Genomic DNA, 25,269 nt, shown 5'->3' with positions numbered 1-25,269 from the left:
TTCTATGCCTTGCTATGTGGTCTTGGGCACCTTCCTGGTGGTGTCAGGGCCTGAGTTTCTCCTGTCCAAAGTTGCCTGGTGAGGATTAAAAGTGGTTCCGGTCAGGTGTGGTGGCTCACACCTGTAATCCCAACACTTTGGGAGGCCAAGGCGGGCGGATCAGGAGGTCAGGAGATGGAAACCATCCTGGCTAACACGGTGAAACCCCGTGTCTACTAAAAATACAAAAAAATTAGCCTGGCGTGGGGGGCACGCGCCTGTAATCCTAGCTACTTGGGAGGCTGAGGCAGGAGAATCACTTGAACCCGGGAGGTGGAGGTTGCAATGAGCCTAGATGTCGCCCCTGCACTCCAGCCTGGGCGACAGAGCGAGACTCCTCAAAAAAAAAAAAAAAAAAAGAAAAGAAAAGAAAAGTAAAAAGTGGTTCCATGTGACTAAATAGGTTCTGGAGGGCCTTTGGGAATAGTCACACACAGGGCACATTGTGCATAATATAACTTCAGGACTAAGTGCTATGAAGAAAATAAAACTGGGCCGGGCACAGTGACTCACTTCTGTAATCCCAGCATTTTGGGAGGCTGAGGCAGTCGGATCACGAGGTCAGGAGTTCAAGACCAGCCTGACCAACATGGAGAAACCCCATCTCTATTAAAACTACAAAAATTAGGTGGGTGTGGTGGCACGCGCCTTTAATCCCAGCTACTCAGGAGGCTGAGGCAGGAGAATTGCTTGAACCAGGGAGGCAGAGGTTGCAGTGAGCCGAGATCGCCCCACTGCACTCCTGCCTGGGCAACAAAGCGAGACTGCGTTTCAAAAAAAGAAAAGAAAAGAAAACTGGGTGATGTGGAAAAGAATGTATGCAGCCGGGCGCGGTGGCTCACGCCTGTAATCCCAGCACTTTGGGAGGCTGAGGCGGGCGGATCATGAGGTCAGGAGATCCAGACCATCCTGGCTAACACGGTGAAACCCCGTCTCTACTAAAAATACAAAAAATTAACCGGGTGTGGTGGTGGGCGCCTGTAGTCCCAGCTACTCCGGAGGCTGAGGCAGGAGAATGGCATGAACCTGGGAGGCGGAGCTTGCAGTGAGCCGAGATCACGCCACTGCACTCCAACCTGGCCGACAGAGCAAGACTGTCTCAAAAAAAAAAAAAAAAAAAAAAAAAGGAATGTACACAGAAGGCCTCACTGAGGGGGTGACATTTGAGCTCCCTGACAAGAAGGGGCCCACCACAGGGCTATCTGGGAGCAGAGCATTCCAGGAGGGAACAGCCACCGCCAAGCCCCTGAGGTGGTAACAAGCTTGTTAACTTTGAGGAACATCAGGGAGGCCAGTGTGAGACAGCGGAGTGACAGGTTTGAGGTGTGTAGGAAGTAGAGTCCACAGTCTTGCTTTGCCCCCATTGGGAAGGAAGGGCACAGGGATCCAACCACAGAGGGAAAGCTAGAAGCTGGACCACCTCCTCCCTTCAAGGTAAGCAGTAATGTGCATCCTTACACAACCTTATGCGACCTGTCTGCCCTTGTCGAGATGGGAGCAGGGGAGGACCAAAACCGTGGATTATGATAAATGCTCCAGATGTGGTTCTCAGTGTACACTGCCAGGGAGAAGCCACTGTTATTCCGACTTTACACATGAGCAAACTGAGTTCAGGGAGGAGAGATCCTTTACCTAAGGTTGTAAGCTTAGTAACAAATGAACCAGCCTCCAACCTAGGTCCACCCACTGGCCAGCATGGGTGCTGTGGGTGTATCTGCCCACTTGTGAGGCTATCAGAACCCTCATGGTATCAGGCTTCAGTTGTCCATCACCCTCTATAAGACACACACAACAACAGTATTGTGTGCTAGCAGGTCATGCAGTGGAGGCCGCTTGTCTTGTGTTCGCTGGGAGGAGAGATGACTGGGCTGTGGGTAAGAGTCTGCAGGGGTGGAGGGATGGCCGAGTAGAGATGCACAAGGGTTCCTTGTCTGCCTTGGCTGCCACGTGGGGCCTTGCTGAGCCTGGGGTGGCCATTCTGGATGTATGGGGAGGTGCGCTTCCCCTTGAAGGTCCCTGGGCACCTAGACTAGTGGAGGCAGGCTCCTGGCTGGCTCCCTCACCAGGTAGATAGTCCAGGCTGGCCCACGTGGATCACTCTGCCCCTTCCCATGGCTGAGGGCTGCCCCCTCTAAATATAGCCCAGTGGGCTGAGCTCAGGCCTATTTTAGGCCAAGACTGGGAGGCAGCCAGGCCTTCCCTGGGCTCTCAAAGGAGCCACTGCTGCCTTTGTCCAGTCCTGCTACTGGATGCCATCATCAGCCCCCGACTGCCCACTGCTTGCCATGCCTGAGGAGACCCAAGAAGGTAGGAGAGGGTGACCATGAGGGAGGGCAAGCCCGCAGTCCTGTGACCTTGTGGACCATGGAGAGACCCACCCTCTGTCCCACTGACCTCACTGTCTTGAGTAAGTTAGTTACCCATTTTCATGCCCCAGCTCCAGTAAAAGGACCTGCCCCCTATGCAGGGAGGAAAAGCCTGCCATGCTTGGAACCCTTTGTCACCTCAGGCCCTGCTTCAGTTTCCCCTGCTAGGGACATTAAGGAGGAATGGGGGAAGCTACCCAGTTAGGAGTGGGTCAACTACAGGCTGTGCTCAGGTGGGTGTGGGCATCCGGGCAGCTGCCTGGCCAGTTCAGCTCTTAAGGGAGGAAGCTGGGATTGGGGTGGGCAGTGGTTCCAGAAAGCATTTGGGTACCTGTCCCATGGACCGAAAAGTAGATAGGCCTCTGACCTGCCCTGACTTGGGTCTAAATATCCCCAACTGCCTAGGGTTGGGGGTCCCTTGGCCTGGTCAGACTGAGACTCAGCTAGTCAAGAGTTTGGTGGCCACTCGCCTAACTGCACCACTGCATATAAGAAGTACTGATGCTCAGAGGAGCCAGGACAGCAGGAATCTAGGAAGCTACAGGTCCAGTACTGGCCAGGACGTAGGACTGTCTGCTCCATGGCTCCACCTTATAGCCCACGACAGAGCTTGGCCTAGCTAGCAAGCTCCTCTTACCACATTTTCAACTTTTTTTTTTTTTTTTTAGACGGCGTCTTGCTCTGTCGCCCAGGCTGGAGTGCAGTGGGGTGATCTCTGCTCACTGCAACCTCTGCCTCCCAGGTTCAAGTGATTCTCCTGTCTCAGCTTCCTGAGTAGCTGGGACTACAGGCGCCTGTCACCATACCTGGCTAATTTTTAAATATTTTTGGTAGAGACGGGGTTTCACCCTGTTGGCCAGGCTGGTCTCAAACTCTTGACCTTGTGATCTGCTTGCACCTGCCTCACAAAGTGCTGGGATTATAGGTGTGCGCCACTGCACCCTGCAGCAGGGATTTTTTTTTTTTTTTTTTCTTTTTGAGACAGAGTCTTACTCTGTTGCCCAGGCTGGAGTGCAGTGGCACAATCACAGCTGACTGCAGCCTCGACCTCCTGGACTCAAGCAACCCTCCCACTACAGCCTCCTGAGAAGCTGGGACCACAGAAACATGCCACCATACCAAACTAACCTTTAATTTTTTTTTTTTTTTTTTTTTTTTTGAGATGAAGTCTAGCTCTGTCGCCCAGGCTGCAGTGCCGTGGCTTGAGCTCGGGTCACCGCAAGCTTTGCCTCCTGGGTTGAGGCAATTCTTCTGCCTCGGCCTCCTGGGTAGCTGGAACTACAGGCGCTCGTCACCATGCCTGGCTAATTTTTTGTATTTTTAGTACAGACAGGGTTTCACCATGTTGACCAGGCTGATCTCGAACTCCTGACCTCGTGATCCGCCCACCTCCTGCTCCCAAAGTGCTGGGATTACAGGCATGAGCCACCACGCCCGGCCCTAATCTTTAGTTTTTTTGTAGAGATGGGGTCTCCCTAAGTTGCCCTGGCTGGTCTCAAACTCTTAGACTCTTGATCCTCCTGCCTTGGCCTCCCAAAGTGCTGGGATTACAGGCATAAGCCACAGTGCCCAGCCCAAAGAGAGAATTTAATATGACCTTAAACCCACCACCCAGACATAATGACTGGCAGCACTTGCTTTTGTTGTACTTGCTTTTGAGCATGTCAAGAAGCAGTTTCAAGTAAATCATGGAGGCTGAGTTACTGTACTGAGAATGACAGTCCCAGAGTGCAAGGCCATCCTTGCTTCTATCTGGAGGTGTCCCCGCAATGCTCTTCCCCACTGTTATCAGCTTCTAGGTGGGTATCTGGAGCTCTTGGTATCTGGACCAGGATTTTTAAAAATCAAGTTAAAGAACAACCAGAAAAGGCCGGGCACGGTGGCTCAAGCCTGTAATCCCAGCACTTTGGGAGGCCGAGACGGGCGGATCACGAGGTCAGATCGAGACCATCCTGGCTAACACAGTGAAACCTCGTCTCTACTAAAAGAATACAAAAAACTAGCCAGGCGAGGTGGCGGGCGCCTGTAGTCCCAGCTACTTGGGAGGCTGAGGCGGGAGAATGGTGTAAACCCGGGAGGCGGAGCTTGCAGTGAGCTGAGAGATCTGGCCACTGCACTCCAGCCTGGGCGACAAAGCAAGACTCCGCCTCAAAAAAAAAAAAAAAAAAAATTTTGGCCAGGTACGGTGGCTCATGCCTGTAAACCCAGCACTTTGGGAGGACAAGATGGGCAGATGACTTGAGGTCAGGAGTTCAAGACCAGTGTGGCCAACATGGTGAAACCCAGCTGTACTAAAAATGCAAAAATTAGCCAGGCATGGTGGCACCTGCCTGTAATCCCAGCTACTGGGCAGGCTGAGGCAGGAAAATTGCTTGAACCCAGGAGGCAGAAGTTGCAGTGAGCCGAGATCATGCCACTGTACTCCAGTCTGGGTGACACAGTAAGACTCTGTCTCAAACAAATGAAAGGCCGGGTGCAGTGGCTCACGCCTGTAATCCCAGCACTTTGGGAGGCCGAGGAGAGGGGATCATGAGGTCAAGAGAACGAGATCATCCTGGCCAACATAGTGAAACCCCATCTCTACTAAAAATACAAAAATTAGCCGGGCATGGTGGCACGCGCCTGTAGTTCCAGCCACTCGGGAGTCTGAGGCAGGAGAATCAGTTGAACCCAGGAGGCGGAGGCTGCAGTGAGCCAAGACTCCAGCCTTATGAGAGAGCAAGACTCTGTCTCAAAAAACAAACAAACAAACAAAAACACCGGCCAGGTGTGGTGGCTCACACCTGTAATCCCAGTACTTTGGGAGGCCCAGGTGGGCTGATCATGAGGTCAGGAGATCGAGACCATCCTGGCTAACATGGTGAAACCCCTTCTCTACTAAAATACAAAAAATCAGCTGGGGGCGGTGGTGGGTACCTGTAATCCCAACTACTTGGGAGGCTGAGACGGGGAATTGCTTGAACCCAGGAGGGGGTGATTGCAGTGAGCTGAGATCACACCACTACATTCCAGCCTGGTGACAGAGCGAGACTCCATCTCAAAATAATAACAATACTAATCTCACCAGGCGCCGTGGCTCACGCCTGTAATCCCAGCACTTTGGGAGTCTGAGGGTGTGGATCATTTGAGGTCAGGAGTTTGAGACCAGCCTAGCCACCATGGTGAAACGTCGTTTCTACTGAAAATACAAAAATTAGCAGGGTGTGGTGGTGCACATCTGTAATCTCAGCTACGTGGGAAGCTGAAACAGAAGAATCACTTGAACCCAGGAGGTGGAGGTTGCAATGAGCCAAGATTGTGCCACTGCACTCCAGTCTAGGCAACAGAGCAAGACTCTTGTCTCAAAAACAAAAAAACAGGCCAGGCACAGTGGCTCACGCCTGTAAATCCCAGCACTTTGGGAGGCTGAGGCGGGTGGATCATAAGGTCAGGGGTTCAAGACCAGCCTGGCCAAGATGGTGAAACCCCATGTCCACTAAAAATATAAAAAGTAGCTGAGTGTGGTGGAAGGCACCTGTAATCCCAGCTACTTGGGAGGCTGAGGCAGAGAATTGCTTGAACCTGGCAGGCAGAGGTTGCAGTGAGCCGAGATCCTGCCACTGCACTCCAGCCTGGGTGACAGAGGGAGACTCCATCTTAAAAAAACCAAAACAAAAACCAAAAATGGCCAAATGCAGTGGCTCATGCCTGTAAATGCCAGGACTCTGGAAGGCCGAGGCGGGCAGATAACTTGAGGTCAGGAGTTCTAGACCAGCCTGGCCAACATGGTGAATCCTCCTTTCTACTAAAAATACAAAAATTAGGCCGGGCGCGGTGGCTCAAGCCTGTAATCCCAGCACTTTGGGAGGCCGAGACGGGCGGATCACGAGGTCAGGAGATCGAGACCATCCTGGCTAACGTGGTGAAACCCCGTCTCTACTAAAAAATACAAAAAACTAGCCGGGCAAGGCAGCAGGCGCCTGTAGTCCCAGCTACTCAGGAGGCTGAGGCGGGAGAATGGCGTAAACCCGGGAGGCAGAGCTTGCAGTGAGCTGAGATCCGGCCACTGCACTCCAGCCTGGGCGACAGAGCAAGACTCCGTCTCAAAAAAAAAAAAGAAAAAGAAAAAATTAGCTGGGCGTGGTGGCAAACGCCTGTAATCCCAGCTAGTCGGGAGGCTGACACAGGAGAATCACTTGAATCCAGGAGGTGGAGGTTGCAGTGAGGCGAGATCACGACAGCACTCCAGCGTGGGCAACACAGGGAGACTCCGTCTCAAAAACAAAACAAAACCAAACCAAACTCTGCTCTTGAATTCAATAATTCCACTTCTGGGAACTGAAATTAGTAACTATCAGGAAATTGGGAAAAAACCTTCATACTCAACGGTAGATGTCCTGGGGGTTAATTTCAAAAGGGAACTGCAGCAGTGAGCCCAGATCACGCCATTGCACTCCAGCCTGGGTAACAAGAGTGAAACACCGTCTCAAAAACAAGGTTGGGGGGGGGGCACTGCAAACAACCTAGATGCCCAGGCAGCCTCAGAGAAATGTGTGAAGGGAGAGAACTCAGAGGCATATGAAACAGTAGAACAAAGAAGGGTCTTTCCAATAGTAAATGTTCAATGAAAACAGCAGGGTTCACACATGTACAGCAGAGTCACACCAAGTATGTTAACGAACACAGAACCAAGGCCAGGAGAGAAAGGCACCAGAGTGGCTACAATAGGGCTTTCTGACCAGAAGATGCCAGGCATTGGGTCTGCAGGGAGAACTGATAAAAGAGGCAGGGCTGAATTCCATTTGCTGCGGGTTTAGCATTGAAGGCTGATAAACTGCTAGAAATGAGCAGGCAGAGGAATGCCTGAGTCCCTGGGGTGTTTGGAAGGAAACAAATCAAATGTACCTGCTGCTCCTGTATACAGAATAAGCCTGTAAGGGTCTGGGATCATCCTGGATCCAAATCAAGGGTCACTCCTGACTCAGTTTTAGGGGATTTGGAACCAAATGCCCCACTATCCCTATCCTCCAGAAGTCCCTGCTGCCTGAAGGCACCTGGTAAAAGGAAGGGGGTTGACCCACCACTGGCTAAATCGCCTGCGCTGCCCCTGCAGACTCCGTGGCACCAATGATGCCCAGCCAGAGCAGGGGACCACGGGCCCCCAACCACGTGCAGGAGGTGCACCTGCACCAGGTGGAGTCCATCAGCGACCTACACAGTGGAGGTGAGCGGGGACAGTGAGGTGGATGATGTGCTGGGGGAGGGGATGAAAGCAGGTGCACCCACCACCCCGATGTCCCATCCACCCAGCAGGCACACTGCACCCCTGTCTGACTGAAGAGGCACGGCCGTGGAACGAGCTGCTGAGCGTTTTGCCGCCGTCACTGTGTGCCCAGGCTGGCTGCAGCCCTGTGTACAGACGAGCAGGGTTCCTGCTGCTGCTCGCGCTGCTGGTGCTCACTTGCCTGGCGCTCGCACTCCTGGCTGTCTACCTGAGTGGTATGGATGCACAGGGTGCCAGCAGGAAGAGACAGCAAGGCGGTGGGGACTGGGAGGCCCTTCTGTGCAGCTGGAAGGAGCCAACTGCAGATGCTGCAGCAATGAAAGATGGGGTGGGAGGCCCGTGGGTGCCCCTGGTCCTGGGCTGGGTCTGTAGGGGTCATGGGGTGGCACATGGTCTGATGATCCCCCACTTCCCATTCACAGTGCTGCAGAGCGAATCCCTGCGCATCATGGCACACACGCTCCGCACGCAGGAGGAGACGCTACTCAAACTCCGCCTGGCCAGCCTCAGCCAGCTTCGGAGGCTCAACTCCAGTGAGACCCAAACACCCAGCTGAGATGCCATTTGGATCTGGGGCCTGGGGGTGTGTGGGGGAAATAAAGTGGCTATGGGCAGGTCTCTCCTTCCCTACTGCTGGCTGCCACATCTACACTATTTCCTTGGTGAGATTTTTGTATAAGAACCCGATGTTAACTTCATAGCTGCCTGCCTCTCCCGATCTCTTCAAGCCAGGCCTAGCCAAGCCTCTGGTGCCAAAGCCTTGTTTTGGGTGGTCCAAGGTCAGGGGAAGGGGCACCAGCCTCTGGGCTCCTCCTGTGGCCTATCAGCACTCTCTGGCCACCCCAGATGGCAGGTTCTGAAGTCTAGAAATAGCTGCCCCCACAGCAATCACCCAAACACTGCCAGGCCTCCCAGTGAGGGTCCAGCCTCAGCTCTCAAAGACAGGCTGGGCTCTGAGTAGCGGGAGAGGCACCACTTGGGGAAAGACTGCCTTGGAGGGCAAAGGTGACATTGTGGAAGACCCAGCTGGGCTCAAGCCTGGGGTGGTAGATGGGGAGGGAGAACAGAAAAATACCCAGGGGTTAAGACCACAGAAGCCTGACCATTCTGTTTAATTATCTCTAATAATCCTTAAAAATCAGCACACAAATCCATTCCAGGTAGCTTTGCCTCTCCACCTGCTGTGGTGGCATTTGTCCAGATGCCACCACCCCCCTAAGAGTGGGTCATCCTGGGCCTGAGAAAGGAAAGGAAGGGAAAGGCCCCCTAGTGCCTGCCCCACAGCCCTGGGACAGGCACGTATTTAGCCTGACCTGAGACAGGGCAGGAAGAGGCCACAGGGCTGAGTGCAGGGACAAAGGGGCCCGGGTCCCAAGTGTCCGGGCCCCCAGCTACCCACCCCATGTCTGTTTTTGGTTTTGTCATTAAAAAAATAAAGTGACAAATACTGGTAGAGACCAGTTGTTGCACTGTCTTCTGTTAAAAATACGGACCAAGGGCATAGAAAGTCTCCTCTTCAGCAGGTCCTGCTTCACAGGATGTCTGCCCGCTTGTCCCGCACACGACTTCGAGCCTTGGTCCGGGCTTTGAAGGTGGCAGCATTGTACAGGTGCTAGAGTGGGGACAGAGAGTGACACCTTGGGGAGCTGGGAAGGGAAAGGGCTGGGGGTCCTCTTCCAGCCTCTGCAGAATTTCAGGCCTCCAGGAAATAGGGGGAAGAGAAAGGTGCCCAAGGGTGCAAACCTTCTCGAAGCGTGGAACCTTGCAGGCCTTCAGGGCAGTGGCATCCAGCACCAGCACAGGGCCCAGGCCAAAGATGTCACGGAGTAGCTCATTATTCTGGGGGGCAGAGGGCAGTGAGCTCAGGCCAGACTGAAGCAGCCACACCAGGTGTCCCCTCCCTGTGCATCCCCGCACCTGGAGGTGGTGGTGCATGCCTGAACCCAGCACTTCCTTGAAGGCAGTGTAGATCCGGTGCCGAGCCCAGCTGTCCATGTAGAGCACCTCAAAGCCGAAGCGCACTATCTCTTCTTCACGTTCACCGCCCTGCAGGGTAGAGGGGCCAACACAACTGGGCTTGGCTACTATGCCTGGGAGTGCACCCTCACTAGGACACCTATGTTCTCACACACCTCCACGGAGTGCAGCACGGCACGGAAAGTAGAGCGCTGGCGCCGGCGATCAGCCTTGGCACGGTACTTGTTACTGTCAGTGGCCAGAGTGCGCAGGACACTGCAGAGGGCCTCCATGTCCTCATAAACAAACTCCTCCTGCAATGGGAGCGTTGGAGGGTGTGTGGTAGGTAGATACTTGAGCTCTGCTGGCTCTGAACAGGGCACTGCCGAAACCCCTCCTTTCCCTGAGAGACCCTCTCTTCCCTGCCTGGCCCCTTTGGCCCCTCCTGGGCGTCTGTCAGGCCAGGACACTGCTGTTCAGGGCACCCATCATGACATCTAGCAGATGAATCTGTGTCGGGGCCACCTCCTCTGCATAATGACCTAAAGCTGTTCTGTTTTCTGTGGCACCCCCTGCATCCAGCCTGTGATGGGCAGGTGGTATCACCGAGCACCCCCCATCCTTGTCCCTCGCACCTCAAGGTCCCGGGCAAGCTCAAAGAGCAGTGCAATGGTTTCACCGGCAGCGATCCGCAGGTTCACACTTTCACTGGACAAGAGCTGGGGCAGCCGGGTCAGCTGCCTAGAGAAGGGGCAGGCTGAGCTGTATGTGTGGGTTGGGGGCCTTTTTGAGATCCCCTCCCCATCCCAGTGGACAGCCACCCCTACCTGTCAAGGATGTGGCTGATTTGGGTGCTGGGGCAGATGGTGAGCAGCAATGCCCAGGCCTGCAGGGCAGCACAGAGCAGGCCGTGCAGGTTGGCAGGAACCACAGGAGTTGTGGAGCTGCCCAAGCCATAGAACCGGCTGAAAACACTTTCTAAGCAGGCAAGGCAAGAGACCAGGTCCTAGGAGCACAGGGAGGCAGGGGAGCTCAGAGGCACAGTTACAGCCCTAGATGCTCTACCACCTGTGCCCAAAGACCACTCACCTGGATGTCGGCAGCAGCCACGTAGCAGCCCAGGCCAAGAGCAGAAGCACACTGTTGGGAGAAGGGCAATGCTGTGCCACAGTCAGCGGATGAATCTGGGTTCTCAACCCTGGAGCTCACGCCCCTCAAAGTAAGGGAGGCTGAAGACAGGGGGAACCCACCACTCTGTTGAGGGATAAGGTGCGGGAAGGGTTTCATGGGGCACAGGCACACTCACGTGGAGCCGGGCAGCAGGGCTAGCTGTGCTGTCACTGAGCACAGAGGCCAGCAGAGGCTGCAGGCTGTGGAACAGCTCCTCACCCTTGGGTCCAGGGCCCAGCTGCAAGCAGAGCAGACCTAGCACAGCAGCGGCCAGGGCTTGTTCCTCTCCCTTCCCTGTGGGATGCTTTCTAGTCAGCCTATGCAGCAAGGGCCAGCGTCTGCCCAGTTTAAGTCTCCCATGCACCCGCAGCTCCAACCTTTCTTGAGGCACTTTTCCAGGGCATCAGCTAGTGTGAGGCGGCGCTCCAGCAAGAAGTCGGGGAGGAGGCGGGACGCCAGGGCCAGGCGCAGGCTCTCAAGAGCACCCTGCCGGGTCTTGGCACTGGGGGAGGTCGAGAAGGGGGGTCATATGGGGACCAGCCCTCCCTTGGTCACACTTGGAGCTGGGTGTAGGAGTTGGCTGGCAGCCAGGGGTACCTCTTGTCTGTGAGGCAGTCCACATACTCCTTCAGCTTTTCCTCAAGGTCTTCCTGCTGGCCCTGCTCATTCACGACATCCCCCCCTGGAAGGCCACCTGGTCAGCACTGCTTCTTGTGCTCAGCCCATGGAGCCCTCACCAAGCCCCTGTCAAACTTCCACCCGCTCTCACCAAGGCTGTCCTCTGCAGTGGTGCTGAGAAGGCTGGGGCATTCACTGGCGGTGCTGCGGGCCTCACTGGCTGCCTCATCATCACTGGAACCCGAGTCAGCTTGGGCACTGCTCCGGGCACCTGGGGAAGGTGGAATAGGACATTCAACTTGCCTCTACTGATGAGGGATGCCTGGGGGTACCTCACCCAACCTCATAATCCCAAAAGATAGAATGGTGCTCCTCTCGGAGATGGAAAACCAAAGCCAAAGGTCAGTAGGGTTGGTGCACTCCTGTGTGTGAGGTCTGTCCAGGGACAAGGGCTCACACTGGCAAGGGTGGCTGCTGTGGCAGAGTTTTGGACAGGGTGTGATCACCAAGCTGCCCCTAATTCTAAGAACTACTCACACCCCTCACCTGCAAGACGAAGTCCAGCCTGCATACTGGCCTCTGCTCCCCATCACCTTTTTTTTTTTTTTTTTTTTTGAGACAGAGTTTTGCTCTTGTTGCCCAGGCTGGAGTGCAATGATGTCATCTCAGCTCACCACAACCTCTGCCTCCAGGTTCCAGAGATTGTCCTGCCTCAGCCTCCCGAGTAGCTGGGATTACAGGCATACACCACCACACCCAGTTAATTTTGTATTTTTAGTAGAGATGGGGTTTCTCCATGTTGGTCAGGTAGGTCTCGAACTCCTGGCCTCAGGTGATCTGCCTGCCTTGGCCTCCCAAAGTGCTGGGATTACAGACGTGAGCCACCACGCCCAGGCTGCTCCCATTTTATCTTACTATCCTGCCTGCCAGAGCAGCCCAGCCTTCCCTCATTCACTCCACTGTGCTGGGGTCCCTCCAGCTGCCAAGCCTTTGCACAACTTGCTCTTTTCTCCATCTTCTCAGGACTCACCCAGAAGCACCTCCCCTCAGGCCTCCCTGGGTCCTAAGTCTGGGGCTGACACCACTCAGTGAACATGTTCCATACCCTATTAGATGTCCCCCACCCAAACCCCACCATGGTGGTGACCAGTTTAAAGTTATGCCTACGTATGATTTCCTCCTTCCTGTGATCGGCTGTTCTCCCCTCCCCCTCAAAAATAAAAGTAAATAAATTTGTGCGTGGTAGGCACCCCATCTCAGCAGAGTAAACATAAGTGTTTACTGCATTAAGACAGGCTCCTGGTCTAAGCTGATAAGCGAGTCCCAAGACTGCCTCAGGCTCCAGGATAGTCAGCCACCTTGTGGAGTCAGGCCTGCCAAGCTGCCAAGGCCCTAATCAGGTAGCTTCCCAACAGATCCCTCTCCTTCTGTTCACCAGAGCAGGCCAGGACTCCCGCCAACTTCCTTGACCAGTCCAGGAAAGGATCAGGGTTTGGCAAGGGGACTGGCTTCCTGCTCTGTCCGGTGAGTTTGCCCACCCAGCAGGCAACTGAGGCGGAGAGGCAATGGGGAAACTGAGGCCCGGTGAGGCTGGCCGGGTCACCGCTGGGAGCGCGGACTCCCAACAGGCAGTGGGCAGCGAGCTCAAGTTGGGCACGCACGTGGCCAATGACTGCTGGGGCACGTGCCAGCCTCGGTAGAGTTCTGGGAAGCTGCGCGGGGCTGGCCGAGGGGGTTCCCCACCCAGGGCCCTCGAGAACAACTACGGGGACCCAGCAGGACCCCCGCCCGCCGCTCATCAGCTGTCCCACGCCCCCCACCCCACTCACCTCCTCCACGGCGCTGACCACCCTTCCGGAGCGTGTTGCCCTTACGGGCGCGAGGCATGCCAGGAACCGGGCGCGGGGGGCGCGGGGTCAGGGACCCGGTGGGTGTGGGCTCCAGGGCAGCGAGACGCCGGCCGGTGCGCTGCGCTGAGACTTGGCCAGACGACGGGCGCCACACGCCGCGCGAGCCACCATCTTCGCGAGGCGCCCCGCCCTGCCAAACTGGTCGCCGGGAAGGCGAGTTCCAGGCCATCCGATTCAGGCCCACATCCACGAGGCTAAAACTACTAATCCCAGGGGCCTGAGCGCGCAGGTGACGGCGCCTGGCTGCGCGTTAGAGCACCACGGGAATGGTAGTCCACGCCTGGTGCCCACCAGCCGACGACGCGGTAGCTGAACTATGCACCCACAATGCCCTGCGCGCTCCCCAGTCCCCTCGGTGCACAGTCGTAAACTCCGAAGCGCCCTTCAGGAGCACCACGGCAGGACTGGCTTCTCAGGGCACTTGGCAGCGGGACACTCGGGACGAGTCCTACCCCTGCTCCTGGGTCTGGGGACCATGGGAAGGACTTAGAGCTTGGGATAACAGGAGGAACAGCCAAACCTCAGGCAGTGGAAAAAAGTGACTTTATGATGAAACAGTGCAGAAAACAGCTTAGCACTTTACCGACCTTAGCCAAGATTTTTGGGGGCCCATCTGCCCGTGCACGGCCCATCTTCTGTGACCTCTCCATGGGCCTAGTGAAGTGCAGGCACAAAGCCCTAGGCTGGCAGCCCTAACTAGCTGGAACCTGACTCTCTCTGGAACTGCTTCCTTGCCATGGAGGAGTCACATGATCTCAGAGGGCCTCTGGTTTTATAAGCGTTTTTTTCTGGCCCCTTCTACCCCTCAGGGATTCCAAGGGAAGCGGGGTGTGTGCTTGGGAGGGTTGACTGTAAACTGAATAGAACAAGAGTGGGACAGAGTAGCTCCAGGACTGGAAAAGTGGCAGCAGGGAAAAGAAGAGGCAGTGGCAGGGGCCCTGGCTTTATATTGCTTCTTTAGGCCCAAGCCTGGGCTCCTGGCAGGTGGGGCCAGCCCAGCCGCAGTAACAGTGGCAGCTGAAGGACTTCCAATCTCCAAGGCTGCCGTCTGGCCACAGGTGTAGAAAGGCTTCCATCTGTCCTGGATCTCGCCGGGCACAGCGCCCATGACCATGGCACCGCTGGTGACTGCAGGCCATCGCTGCCCTGGTCACATTGATCACATAGGGACCCAGGGTGTCCACCAGGTAGTCATGGAGATGCCAGCACTCCTCCTGAGGAGAAGGGAAGAAGAGTTGTGTCAGTATGCCTGCTCTATAGTCTTGACATGGCCGTCCCCCACCCTGGGACCCCAGCATGTGCTACATGGCAGGCTCAAAGGGGCAATGATCACCTCAGAGCTGGAGAGGCTCAGATCCCCCCAGAGCACCACGCCGGCTGCCCCTAGCGCTGCACTCACACCAATGGTCTGCACAAGGTCACCCTGGAGACAGAGAGCTGCTAAGCCAGGGCTGGCCAGATCCATGTGGGCCCACATCCACATTCAAGAAACTCTTCTGGTTCACTGTCACAATGTGATTCTACCTCTACAGTAGGGCCCCTCTAGTTTGGTTTGGTTTTAGAAGCAGGGTTTTACTCTCTCATCCAGGCTGGAGTGCAGTGGCATGATCATAGCTCACTGCAGCCTTGAACTCCTGGGATCAAGTACTCCTCCCACCTCAGCCTCCCAAGTAGCTGGGACTACAGGCGTATGTCATAACACCTGGCTAATAATTTAGGCTGAGCATGGTGGCTCACACCTGTAATCCCACACTTTGGGAGGCAAAAGCAGGAGGATCACTTGAGCCCAGGAGTTCAAGACCAGCCTGGGCAACATGACAAAATCCCATCTCTATGAAAATATAACAATTAGGTGGGTGTGGTGGTATGCACCTGCAGTCCAGCTACTCGGGAGAAGGCTTAGGTGGGAGGAACCAGGAATTGGAGGCAGCAGTGAGCTGAGATCGTGCAACTGCACTCCAGCCTGGGCAACAGAGCAAGACTCCGTCTCAATTTTTTTTTTTTTTTGGTAGAGACTAGGGTCTCACTGTTGCCCAGGCTGGTCTCGAACTCTTGGCCTCAAGGAATCCTTCCATCTCAGGCTCCCAAAGTACTGGGATTATAGGTGTGAGCCACTCACCCAGCCCGAGTAGGCCCCCTTTGTATCGAGTCTCTGAGTGACTTCTCAGGCCTTCCACTCAGAGTATCTCCCCTCAGACCAGCACTCCAAAGGCTGGGCCTCCCTACCCCTCAACATCTTCCAGGGCAGAGCCATGCCTCCCTCATCAGATACTCCAGGACAGGGCCTTCCACTCAGAACCCCTAGATTAGGACCAACCCCTAGGCAAGGTCTTCTCCTGCGACCTTCCTAGAACAGGGCCATACCTCCTGACTAAGACCCCTAGACCTCAGCTTCCACTTACCTGGGACAGGAACCTCCCTGATCTCCGATGTGTGAGGCGGACATAGGCCAGGACAGGCAGAGGATGTCGGTGCCCAACCAGGGCCACACGGAAGGCCTCCTCCAGGCGATGTCGGACAAAGGCCTGGTGGTGGGCAGGCGGCAGCCTTGGTGGGAGGTAGATGCTGGGGAAGAGGGCACTGGAGGCGGCCCAGAGCCAATGCAGTTGAGTGTTGCGGGCAAGGGTGGCTGCATGGCAGCGGCCGGTATAGTTGGAAGCCATACTATGCCAGCCATTGCCGCAGGCTGGGTAGCGATAGAAGCCCCAGAGTCCATGGGGCCGCAGTGCCTGGCCCATCTGCAGCGTATCCTCCATCAGTGCACGGGCCGCCTGCTCAAAGCCAGTATAGGCTTTGTAGAGCTGCTCCTGAGGGTCTAGGTCAGGGAATACCTGCTGTGCCCAAGCCCAAGAGGCTGCCTGATAGGCCCGGCGGCGGCCCCAGTTCCCAGCCCAAAGTGGACACCACTCCTCCCAATCCAGCACTGCTGGGCCAGCAAAGCTGGGTCTCAGGCTGTGATGGATCTGGTAGGCAGCCAGTGCCAGATGGCGGTCAAGGGGCAAAGCCTGGGGGATGCCCCCATTGTGAGCTGTGCCCCTGGGCCCAAAGTAGGGATAGAGGCCGAGTTGGTTCTTGTAGAAAATGGTCATGTTCTGACCGTGGAAATGCTGGTCACGGTTGGCTATGATGCCCAGGGCATTGAGTGGCAGGTGCACACCAAAGCGGGCCTTACAGTGTGCTGAGGGTACATTCCACAGCACAGAGAAGGGGTGTTCAGGGACCTGTGGCAGGGCCTGGCCACAACCCAGGCACAGGGCCACCCCCAGCACCAGGGCTGGGCCTAGTTGCGTGGTCATGCCCCAAGGATGGAAACCTGCAGGAGAGAGTGGGGTGTGAGCTTAGAGTCCATAGCTATGGCCACACCTTCCACACAGCAGGGAAAGCCAGGAAAGCTCCCCCAGCTCCTCCCCATCCTTACAGGAAGAGCTGGGGAAAGCATGTTTCCCCAGGGGTCTCCTGGGCCTTTTAAAGCAGCCACACCACAAGCTGGCTATGATGCCCCGGGCATCGAGTGGCAGGTGCACACCAAAGCGGGCTTTACAGTGAGCTGAGGGTACATTCCTTCCCATATTCCCCATCTTTGTCAATACACCACTGTGTCCTCCCACAGCTGTCACAAGTCCCCTTCTTTCCTCTGTCCACCTTGTTCCCTCTTCCAAGAACACTCAGCTCCCACCTCCTTACCTGCCTGGTTTAATTCCTACCTAGCACTCAGGTCTCTGCTGTGACATCATTGCCCTGGGAGGTCTCCTGGATCCTCAGGTAGAGTGAAGTCACTTGGGTTCCCAAAGCCTGTGTACCTCCCCTGTGCCATATGGATCCTGCTACTCTACGCCTGTTTGTCTAGTTACCCACTGCCTATGTCCTGTCCAGGGCTTGACACACAGTAGGCGCTCAGTGAATGGTAATGAGTGAGTGAATGGGGCAGAGAACAGCCACCCTGTCTCCTGAGCCTGGTGGGGGGTAAAGGCAAAGGACAGACATCCTCCCATCAATGGCCTTAGGACCAAGGTGGATCTGGGGACTTCTGCAGGGATAAGGGACCTGCAGAAGAGGGGAGAGGTGAGGGTAGGGGGGTCAACAAATAAACTGTCACAGCCACACCCAACAGAGCCTTTATTCAGCCACACTGATGGCTCTGAGCCAGAGCCACCTCCTGGCCCCACTGATACCCAGGAAACATGCCCAGGCTAAAGCTGCCCCCCCAGGGGCTAGGGGCTGAGGTATGGTCAGTGGGCTGAGGCTTGTAGACTGTCCAGGGCAGTCTATTGACCCAGAAAGACAGTTCCTTGCCCTGGATGGCCTCAGATGTCTTTTTCCATCCAGAATATGGGGCGCCCCCTCACATTTTGATATTGTGTCTCCAGCAGGCTTTTTGAAGGGGGCCCTGATGGAACTGGGGGTGAGGTGGTCAGGCACTCAGGTAGGGGAGGGGGTGGTGGCAATGGAGGTCCTTTGGGACCCCTTGGGGCAGCTTGGGCAGTCAGGTTTGGGGCCTTCCAGGGTGGCCGGGGAGAGAGGGCTGTGGGGAAGGCATTAAGCAGGGTGGCAGGCAGCCGTCTGCTGGTGAAGACCAGGCCCTGCACAGGCTTGCCCAGCTGGTAGCCCAGGTGGGTATAGAAGTGCACCTGGTCATGGGTGGTGAGGTGCAGCTTGCAGAAGCCCCGGGCCCGAGCAAAGACCTCCAGGCCCTCCATGAGGCAGCGGCCAAAACCACGGCCCCTCAGGGCCCGGGCCACCACCACTGTCTCCACTAAGAGGCTCTGGGGCTGGTTCAGCACCCGTGACAGGCGGGCATGGCCCACCACAATGGGTGCTGCTTCAGATGTGGGGTGGGGGCTCAGCAGCATCAGGCAGAGGGGGAATGCATCTGAGGACTGGCCCAGGGAGTGAAGGCGGGAGGCGCGGCTGCGGGGCCACTGATCATTGATGAGGTCAGCACAAGCGTCCAGGAGCTCGGGTCGGCGGTGTACAGGCTCCAGGGTCAACTCAGCCAGGCTAGGAGCTGGGGTCTCCTCTGGCTGGTGTTCAGGATCCACGGTAAGCTCAGTTGGGCCAGGATTGAAGGTCATCTCTGGTTGGCGTGTGGAATCCAGGGGCAGCTTTGGCTGGCACTCAGGATCCAGAGTCAGCTCAGCTGGGCTGGTACTCAGGATCAGCTCCATCCGGTGTGTAGGATCTAGTGTAGGGGTCAGCTTGGCTGGGCGAGGGCTCAGAGTCAGCTCTTGCCTATGCATAGGATCCAGGTTCAGCTGAGTCAGGCTGGGAGCCAAGGTCACCTGCTGCTAGGTTGCAGGTGGCTCAGTGCCAGGCTGGAGGTTAAGACCCCAGTCTCCAGGCCGTGGCATCTCTTCAGACCACAGTGGTTCTCCTCCTGTAGATAACAGCCATGCTGGGCTGTGCCAGGAGGGAGGGTGGGGCTGGGGCAGGGAAGGGCTGACAGAGTGCGAGGGGGACCATGCATACTGGAACTGGGGAGTGGTGGGCTGCACTTTGTCCCACACTCACCTGATAGCACAGGTGACCTGGAAGAGACCCATCCCCTATAGAGCAGGGCAGATAGATCCGGTGTCTGCCCCACATTGGAGGGAGGCCGGGAGTGATGGATGAGCTGCTTAAGGCTAGGGCAGAACCCAGGAGTCCTGGCCCCAGCCTGCTCTGGCTACAAATTTGTCCTCCTCAGGACCTCCCCTCACAGGGGGCCTGTAACCACCAGGTCTATAAAACGGCCGCCCCAATCCACCTGCTGGCCTTCTGTCTTCCAGTAGTCCTCCCAGTCCACCACTACGGCATGGGATAGAAGATGCAAAGCAGATACTATACCCCCTGCTCAAACCTACCTCAAGGTTTCCTCCATAGGAAAAACTGCCCCAGGAGTCTTCCTGTCCCTTTCTTCTCCCTATGTTCTGAGTCTCCTCCAGCTCCCAGCCTTTTCAACTACCTGGGCTATGCCCACTGCCTTAGTGGATCCTGGGGCCCCACTCATGCACCCATCAGGCTGAGCTTTGGCCTGTCTTGACTGCCTTCCCTGCCTGGAGCCCATGGCCCCCTTCCCAACTCTGCCCATCTCAGGACACTTTGGATATAGACCCAAGTGTCCCCTCAGATGGGGCCCCAGCAGCACCAGCACTGGGCCTGGTCCACAGCCACACAGCAGTATTGCCTCTGCAGGCTTGGTTCCCCACTGGCCTGAGTTGCGCAGGCACCCTAGATAAGGACCACAGCTTCCTTCCTATATACACAAGGTGTCCAACGGTCACCAGGTTGGGGGCCTAGACCTCCTGTGCCCAAACCCTACTGTTTTCCCATCTTAACCAAGGTCCTGCTGTCAGGCAGGTCTACGCTGGGGGTTTTCTAGTGGTGGGCGGGCAGCTGGGCCCCCGCTTCTACTCACCTACTCACCTGCTTCTACTCACCTCCTCTTGGCTCCCCTTACCTCTCCTGAGCTTGAGGCCAATTAAACACTGGTCAGTAACAGGCACCCCACTCCCCTCACCTCCCACCCCATTCACAGGGCTATAAGCCCCTCACCTGCATCAGCCACCTCGGCAGCAGCGGCACCCTTTGGTCTGGAGGAAGCCCCAGGATCCGCCCCTAGGGCTGAGCCCCGGGCGTCCCCGCGGCCTTAACCCCTTCAGTGCCGACCCCACCCGGGGTCGGGGCTCCGGGGTCCTCAGAGAGTGGCTTCTCCGTCTCTCCCGGGCCTCGGTTTCCCTCTCCCTTCTAGTGGGTCACAACAGGCTGTGGAGCTTTTGGGAATGGGGACTTCGAGAGCTCGACTCTGTGGGCAGGTGTGGCTCGGCATGCTCTGGAAACGAACGACTGACGCGGGGAGGGCGTGCAGGGTGCCATGGCCACTTGGGGACCGCACGCGCGGGGTGGACCTACAGGTAGCAAATGGGAAGGGTGCGGTACTGACATGTTGATGCCGGCCTCGGGGATGTTCCGCTTCCTAGCTCCGCACAGCTGGGTATCTCACTCAGTCGCCACCTCGGACTCCTCGGTCCGACAGCGCTGGCCCCTAGCGGCGCGGCGGATGTACTGCAGCCGTCGCGTCCTGCGGCGCGCCAAGGTGTTCCAAGGTATCCCGGGGTGCCTCGGCACCCGCGCGTCGCCGCTTAGGCCCCGCCCCTCGTTTACGCGTCACAACACCCACCAGGCGCAGGCTCAGTCTCCACCCCGCTGAGCTGAGCTCCACCCCATCTCCATTTGAGTCAGCCTCCTCCCCACTCGGCCCCATACAGGCCCCGCCTCCTCCTCCTTGCGTCACAGCTTAGGTACCGCCTCGATTTGGTTTCTTCCAGGCCCTGCCCCGGCCCAACACGTCACCACTTCAGCCAGGCGCAGGCCCCGCCTCCAGTTGGCTCCGCCTCTGTGAGCTCCGCCCCAGGCTCGGACCGGTCCAGCTTCAGTTCCCGCCGGCCTCCCACCCCAGGACAGCTTGGAAACGGTCCGATCAGGTGGGGCTTCCTCCTGAAATTTGGGCCCCACCCTGGGAAGCAGCCGCCCTTAGACTGACGTCAAATCTGGTGAGAGTGACAAGCCTTTCCTGTGCCCTTTGGATACCGGGGCCTGCACATTTTAGGCGCTCAAAAAACAGCTAGGTAAATCATGACTGCTTTATTTGCTGGGCTGGTGCCTCTCAGCAGACTCAGGGGTCGTGCAGGGCTGGTTACCATAAACTCAGTAGGAGTGCAAGGGCTGTACCCCCAGAGCTAGACAGCCTGGGTTTGAATCTCAACTTCTCCCTTTTCGTGCTGTGCAACCTTGGGCAGCATGTTTACCCTCACTGTGAGTGAGTCAGTTTCCTCATAGCCTCATTGTGAAGAATGAGTAAGTCCACATAAAATGCTTAGCACGGCGATTAGCAAAGAGTAGGCACTCAGTGAATGTCAGCCTTTGTGATTGCTGCAGTTCAAAGACTGGCTCAGTGTCTCTGGAGGAATTGTCTATGACCTTGCCAAGTGGATGCATATGGACATGAAATGAATGGTGTCTGCTGTGGTTCTAACTCCTTATGCCACTGTTCTAGTCTGTAAGTATGCATGTGCAGGGAATATGCCCGTGACAGTGGCTGAGTGTACTCTTCACTGTGACCATGACTTATATGACTGTGCCTGTATTTGAGGAAACCCTGGCCAGACCCAGAGTACATTAGGTTCTCAAGGTGTGCAACTCAATGTGTGCCAATCACCACATGCTCTTCTGCTCACACCAGGGTCCCTGCCAGCCAGGGTAGCATCGACATTTGAACTCCACGGCCATCTGTGCCTGATCTTCAAGTGAGAGGGCACCCTGCAGGCTCAGGGGTCCACCATCAGGCGTGAGCTGGATGGAGAAACTGGCAGGGTTAAGAATGAGGAGGGCTTTGGGGTGGCTGGGGCGGCGGACACAGCGGCCATGGCTGGAGCACAGGGCTTGACTGCAGAGAAGTGCCCCACTGGTCACATTCAGGATGAAGGGCCCCAGGGTAGTGTCCACATACTCCTTGATGGCCTGACATGATTCCTAGGTGGGAGGGGAGGAGAGCGTCAGGGACACCTTGGTCATGTATGGACCCTCCTAGGGCACTGAGGCACTCACCTGCTGGTCAGCCAGGACTTTGCAGGTAGAAAGGGTAAGTCAGGGTCTACCCAGTCAGCTTAATGACCCCACCTCTCCCCCACCCCCACCCTCATGCCAGGCCTAAGCTCACCTTGGTTCTTGTATTTTCCCAGCTCACCCAGAGCACCACTCCAGCTGCCCCCTGGGCCGCACTCTCCCCCAGGCTGTGCTCCAGCTCATCCTGGGAAGGAGACAGCACAGTTCTGTGGCGACTCCTTCCCACCCTGTGGCAGACTGCTGGAACACCATTGGATGGGGCAAATAATTCATAACCTTCACCTGGGGCTGCTCTGGCCACGGGACCAGAGGCAAACTGCTTCCTCCTCTAGCCTATGGATTCCATGCAGACAGGGACTACATCATTCCAATAAATGTTGAATTGCCTGTGCCTGGCACAGAACTTGGCACAAAGTACGCACTCAATTGATGTGCCCATGCGCCAGGCACGGTGGCTCATACCTGTAGTCTCAGCATTTTGGGAGGCTGAGGTGGGAGGATCACCTGAGGTCAGGAGTTTGAGACCAGCCTGGCCAACATGGTGAAACCCCATTTCTGCTAAAAATACAAAAATTAGCCAGGCGTGTTGGTGGCATGACTGTAATCCCAGCTACTCGGGAGGCTGAGGCAGGAGAATCACTTGAACCTGGGACGTGGAGGTTGCAGGAGCTGAGATCTTGCCCCTGGTACTCCAGCCTGGGTGACAGAGCAAGACTCCGTCTCAAAAAAAAAAAAAAAAAAAAAAAGAATGAATGGATGAAAATGTCCCAAGGCTGGGGGCCAGGCACGGTGGCTCATGCCTGTAATCCCAGCACTTTCGGAGGCTGAGGTGGGCAGATCACAAGGTCAGGAGATCGAGACCATCCTGGCTAACATGGTGAAACCCCCGTCTCTACTAAAAATACAAAAAATTAGCCGGGTGTGGTGGTGGGTGCCTGTAGTGCCAGCTACTCGGGAGGCTGAGGCAGGAGAATGGCGTGAACCTGGGAGGCAGAGCTTGCAATGAGCCGAGGTCGTGCCGCTGCGCTCCAGGCAGGGCGACAGAGCGAGACTCTGTCTCAAAAAAAAAAAAGAAAAAAAGAAAATGTCCCAAGGCTAAAGTACCCCAAGGCTGGACCTAATATCTGACAAGGCAGGTTGACAAGGTGGGCAGGTTACAGAAGACTTACCAGGGGCAGAAAGTGGTTTGTCATGTCATAGAAGATCTGGACATAGGGCAGCACTGGCAGATTGGGGTCACCAGCAGCCACAGCCACACGGAATGCCTCGGCCACACGGTGCTGCACATACATCTGTGACTTCCCTGTGCCCTCCAGCACTGCGGGCATGTAAATGCTGGGGTAGAGGGCACGGCTCTGGCCCCACAGCCACCCTAGCTGGTCATTTTGGGCACGGACGCCTGATGGGCACTGGCCGGTGTAGTTGGGGCTTAGAAAGTCATAGTTGTAGCAGTCAGGGAAGCCATAGAAGCCCCAGAGGCCGCGAGGACGCAGTGCCCGCCCCAGCTGGAGGGTGCCTGCCATCCAGGCCCGTGCAGCTCCCTGGAACTGGTCCTGGGCTACTGCCTCCACCTGAGGAACTGGCCAATCAGGGTGCTGCGCCTGTACCAGAGCCCGTGAGCGCTGCCGGTAAATGTCCTTGGTGTCCCAGTTGAAGGCCCAGCGTGGGCGCCATGCCTCCCAGTCGATGACTGCCAGCCCTGAGAAGTCAGGAGCAGGTATGGCAGCCAGGATGTCCTGGAATGTGCGGGCCAGGTGGGCAATCAGGCTGGCATTCTGGGGCAGACCACCAAACACAGGCTCCCCAGTGGGCGTGTAGTAGGGATAAGTGCCCAGCTGGGAGCTATAGAAAATTGTCATGTTAGGGCCGCGGAAGGTCTGCCCTGGGTTGGCTACCACATCGAAGATACTGACATCCACGTCCACGCTGTGCCTCTCCAAGCACCACTGGGTGTTTGCATTCCAGACGGTGGTGAAGGGCCGGTTGGGTAGCAAGGGGCCCCTAGAGCCTTGGGCCATATCAAGTAAGTTCAGGAAGAGGGCGCAGATGGGAAGCAGGTGGGCTGCCATGGCACAGGAGTGGTCGAGGACAACCTGGCCAGGGGAGGCAGAGCTGAGAACAGGTTGCAAAGTCTCTGATCCCCCACTGCTCAGGGATTGGGGGGCTGAGCCCTTGCGCATTAATCCACCGCTGCTCTGGTTTCTGTTAAACATTGACCTGCAGGGCTCCAGGAGGGCAGAGGAGACGCATGGAGGTGAGTATGGCCACTGGAGGGCACATCCGAGTTGCCTCCAGGCCTCTGCCATCTCCCACAGGACTTGCTCTAGCCTAAGCTCGCCCACCCTGCTTCCCCATGAGCCACTTAGGCCATGACATCTGTTCTGGGAAGAGTGGCTGACAGCCAGGCCCTCAGCCCCAAGGCTGACCCAACCAAGGGGAGGAGGCCTTCCCGTCTCTTCCACCAGAAATCCTGGCAGCCACTGGAGGACGATCCAATGGCCTCAGTGACCAAGGACAGGTCAACCCAGCCCTCCTGTACACCCGCCAGTCTGCCCGCTCGTCCCTGCTGACCTTGGGGCTGAAGGGCCTCATCCTCCAAATTTCCTGACCCCAGGATGGGGGCCTAAGCAGGGCCTGGCTAGCTTCCACCCCAGCAACACCAGAGACTCCTGGAAGAAGGAGCGGCTGCTGGAAATTCTGAGCTTTTGTAGGGGGTCACCCCACCCAGGCCAGGGGCGGGCCAAGGGGCGGGCCTTGGATTGGGAAGCCAGGCCAGGCCAGGCATCAGGGCTACCTCTGTAATCCCTGGCAAAGGGATCTTGGTTGGGGGTGGGGCTGGGCCAGCAGTGGCCCCTCCCACGCTGTCAGCACTAGGGCAGGGCTTTGTGATGTTACCGGGCCTGGAGGGGGTGGGCGGGGGCAGACCCTGCTGGGCAGGCCTGTTTGTGACACTGACGACTGGATTCCTCCATGTCTTGTGCTCAGGGAGTGTTCTTACATCTGACATTGATGGGCCCTATGCACTTTACCTTGATGGATCCTTTTGCCTCCTTAAAAAAAATATTTAAAAATATGGCCAGGCCTGCCGGGCACAGTGGCTCACACCTATAATCCGAGCACTTTGGGAGGCCAAATTGGCGGATCACTCACGAGGTCAGGAGATCGAGACCATCCTGGCTAATATGGTGAAACCCCGCCTCTACTAAAAATACAAAAAATTAGCCAGGCGTGGTGGCAGGCGCCTTGGGAGGCTGAGGCAGGGGAATCGCTTGAACCCAGGAGGCGGAGGTTGCATTGAGCCAAGACCGTGCCAGTGTGCTACTGTACTCCAGCCTGGGTGACAGAG

General features: G+C 56.6%; 5 protein-coding genes across 12 annotated transcripts; 1 reads left to right on the top strand and 4 right to left on the bottom strand.

Annotated features, from left to right (window-relative positions):
• Positions 1-7,467: 7,467 nt before the first annotated feature.
• Positions 7,468-8,316, top strand: LSMEM2 (leucine rich single-pass membrane protein 2). Its single transcript, XM_031935209.1, has 3 exons — positions 7,468-7,608; positions 7,695-7,883; positions 8,091-8,316. The coding sequence occupies exons 1-3, from the start codon at positions 7,512-7,514 to the stop codon at positions 8,222-8,224; spliced, it is 420 nt and encodes a 139-aa protein (XP_031791069.1). The 5' UTR covers positions 7,468-7,511; the 3' UTR covers positions 8,225-8,316.
• A 434-nt stretch (positions 8,317-8,750) lies between these two features.
• On the bottom strand, positions 8,751-13,616 carry IFRD2 (interferon related developmental regulator 2). 3 transcript variants are annotated; one of them, XM_023231292.1, is made up of 12 exons: positions 13,242-13,616; positions 11,564-11,683; positions 11,392-11,476; positions 11,172-11,296; positions 10,931-11,088; positions 10,714-10,764; positions 10,452-10,630; positions 10,260-10,365; positions 9,801-9,938; positions 9,586-9,714; positions 9,412-9,507; positions 8,751-9,280 (listed from the first exon to the last, which is right to left on the bottom strand). In XM_023231292.1, exons 1-12 carry the CDS (start codon positions 13,489-13,491, stop codon positions 9,200-9,202), a joined length of 1,518 nt encoding a protein of 505 aa, XP_023087060.1. In that variant the 5' UTR covers positions 13,492-13,616; the 3' UTR covers positions 8,751-9,199. The 3 variants fall into 3 exon arrangements, with proteins under 3 accessions (XP_023087060.1, XP_031791066.1, XP_031791067.1); XM_031935206.1 differs by lacking the exon at positions 11,392-11,476 and having other exon boundaries at positions 13,242-13,606; XM_031935207.1 differs by lacking the exons at positions 11,392-11,476; positions 13,242-13,616 and adding an exon at positions 12,443-12,553.
• A 231-nt stretch (positions 13,617-13,847) lies between these two features.
• Positions 13,848-19,990, bottom strand: HYAL3 (hyaluronidase 3). 2 transcript variants are annotated; one of them, XM_023231294.1, is made up of 4 exons: positions 19,854-19,990; positions 15,725-16,635; positions 14,656-14,745; positions 13,848-14,536 (listed from the first exon to the last, which is right to left on the bottom strand). In XM_023231294.1, the coding sequence occupies exons 2-4, from the start codon at positions 16,616-16,618 to the stop codon at positions 14,267-14,269; spliced, it is 1,254 nt and encodes a 417-aa protein (XP_023087062.1). In that variant the 5' UTR covers positions 16,619-16,635; positions 19,854-19,990; the 3' UTR covers positions 13,848-14,266. The 2 variants fall into 2 exon arrangements, with proteins under 2 accessions (XP_023087062.1, XP_023087063.1); XM_023231295.1 differs by lacking the exon at positions 14,656-14,745.
• On the bottom strand, positions 17,422-20,455 carry NAA80 (N-alpha-acetyltransferase 80, NatH catalytic subunit). Of its 5 annotated transcripts, XM_023231296.2 has the most exons (3): positions 19,854-19,996; positions 19,725-19,768; positions 17,422-18,551 (listed from the first exon to the last, which is right to left on the bottom strand). In XM_023231296.2, the coding sequence occupies exons 1-3, from the start codon at positions 19,857-19,859 to the stop codon at positions 17,627-17,629; spliced, it is 975 nt and encodes a 324-aa protein (XP_023087064.1). In that variant the 5' UTR covers positions 19,860-19,996; the 3' UTR covers positions 17,422-17,626. The 5 variants fall into 5 exon arrangements, with proteins under 5 accessions (XP_023087064.1, XP_023087068.1, XP_023087069.1 ...); XM_023231300.1 differs by lacking the exons at positions 19,725-19,768; positions 19,854-19,996 and adding an exon at positions 20,242-20,455 and having other exon boundaries at positions 17,422-18,696; XM_023231301.2 differs by lacking the exons at positions 19,725-19,768; positions 19,854-19,996 and adding an exon at positions 20,242-20,444.
• Positions 20,456-20,926: 471 nt separating this feature from the next.
• On the bottom strand, positions 20,927-25,067 carry HYAL1 (hyaluronidase 1). The gene is made up of 3 exons (XM_023231303.2): positions 23,093-25,067; positions 22,018-22,107; positions 20,927-21,830 (listed from the first exon to the last, which is right to left on the bottom strand). Exons 1-3 carry the CDS (start codon positions 24,227-24,229, stop codon positions 21,513-21,515), a joined length of 1,545 nt encoding a protein of 514 aa, XP_023087071.1. The 5' UTR covers positions 24,230-25,067; the 3' UTR covers positions 20,927-21,512.
• Between the last annotated feature and the right edge of the window lie 202 nt (positions 25,068-25,269).

This window comes from Piliocolobus tephrosceles, chromosome 2 (assembly GCF_002776525.5).
Source record: "Piliocolobus tephrosceles isolate RC106 chromosome 2, ASM277652v3, whole genome shotgun sequence".
NCBI classification, from domain to species: domain Eukaryota; kingdom Metazoa; phylum Chordata; class Mammalia; order Primates; family Cercopithecidae; genus Piliocolobus; species Piliocolobus tephrosceles.
This window is presented reverse-complemented; position numbering and strand designations above follow the sequence as displayed.

What these genes read in the sequence shown, in the direction of transcription:
- HYAL1 (XM_023231303.2), bottom strand. Translation starts at nt 24,229, where the DNA reads ATGGCAGAGGCCTGGAGGCAACTCGGATGTGCCCTCCAGTGGCCATAC. An exon ending in CAAACCACTTTCTGCCCCTG is followed by an intron (nt 22,108 to 23,092) that starts GTAAGTCTTCTG and finishes TCTCCTTCCCAG; the next exon opens with GATGAGCTGGAGCACAGCCT. An exon ending in GGGAAAATACAAGAACCAAG is followed by an intron (nt 21,831 to 22,017) that starts GTGAGCTTAGGC and finishes CCTCCCACCTAG; the next exon opens with GAATCATGTCAGGCCATCAA.
- HYAL3 (XM_023231294.1), bottom strand. Translation starts at nt 16,618, where the DNA reads ATGACCACGCAACTAGGCCCAGCCCTGGTGCTGGGGGTGGCCCTGTGC. An exon ending in CAGGGAGGTTCCTGTCCCAG is followed by an intron (nt 14,746 to 15,724) that starts GTAAGTGGAAGC and finishes CTCTGTCTCCAG; the next exon opens with GGTGACCTTGTGCAGACCAT. An exon ending in TGAGCCTCTCCAGCTCTGAG is followed by an intron (nt 14,537 to 14,655) that starts GTGATCATTGCC and finishes CCTTCTCCTCAG; the next exon opens with GAGGAGTGCTGGCATCTCCA.
- IFRD2 (XM_023231292.1), bottom strand. Translation starts at nt 13,491, where the DNA reads ATGGCCTGGAACTCGCCTTCCCGGCGACCAGTTTGGCAGGGCGGGGCG. An exon ending in GCCCTGCTGCCCGGCTCCAC is followed by an intron (nt 10,765 to 10,930) that starts GTGAGTGTGCCT and finishes TTCTCCCAACAG; the next exon opens with TGTGCTTCTGCTCTTGGCCT. An exon ending in AGGTTCCACGCTTCGAGAAG is followed by an intron (nt 9,281 to 9,411) that starts GTTTGCACCCTT and finishes TCCCCACTCTAG; the next exon opens with CACCTGTACAATGCTGCCAC.
- NAA80 (XM_023231296.2), bottom strand. An exon ending in GAGGAGGTGAGTAGAAGCAG is followed by an intron (nt 18,552 to 19,724) that starts GTGAGTAGGTGA and finishes TCCTATGCATAG; the next exon opens with GCAAGAGCTGACTCTGAGCC.
- LSMEM2 (XM_031935209.1), top strand. Translation starts at nt 7,512, where the DNA reads ATGATGCCCAGCCAGAGCAGGGGACCACGGGCCCCCAACCACGTGCAG. An exon ending in CAGCGACCTACACAGTGGAG is followed by an intron (nt 7,609 to 7,694) that starts GTGAGCGGGGAC and finishes CCATCCACCCAG; the next exon opens with CAGGCACACTGCACCCCTGT. An exon ending in CCTGGCTGTCTACCTGAGTG is followed by an intron (nt 7,884 to 8,090) that starts GTATGGATGCAC and finishes TCCCATTCACAG; the next exon opens with TGCTGCAGAGCGAATCCCTG.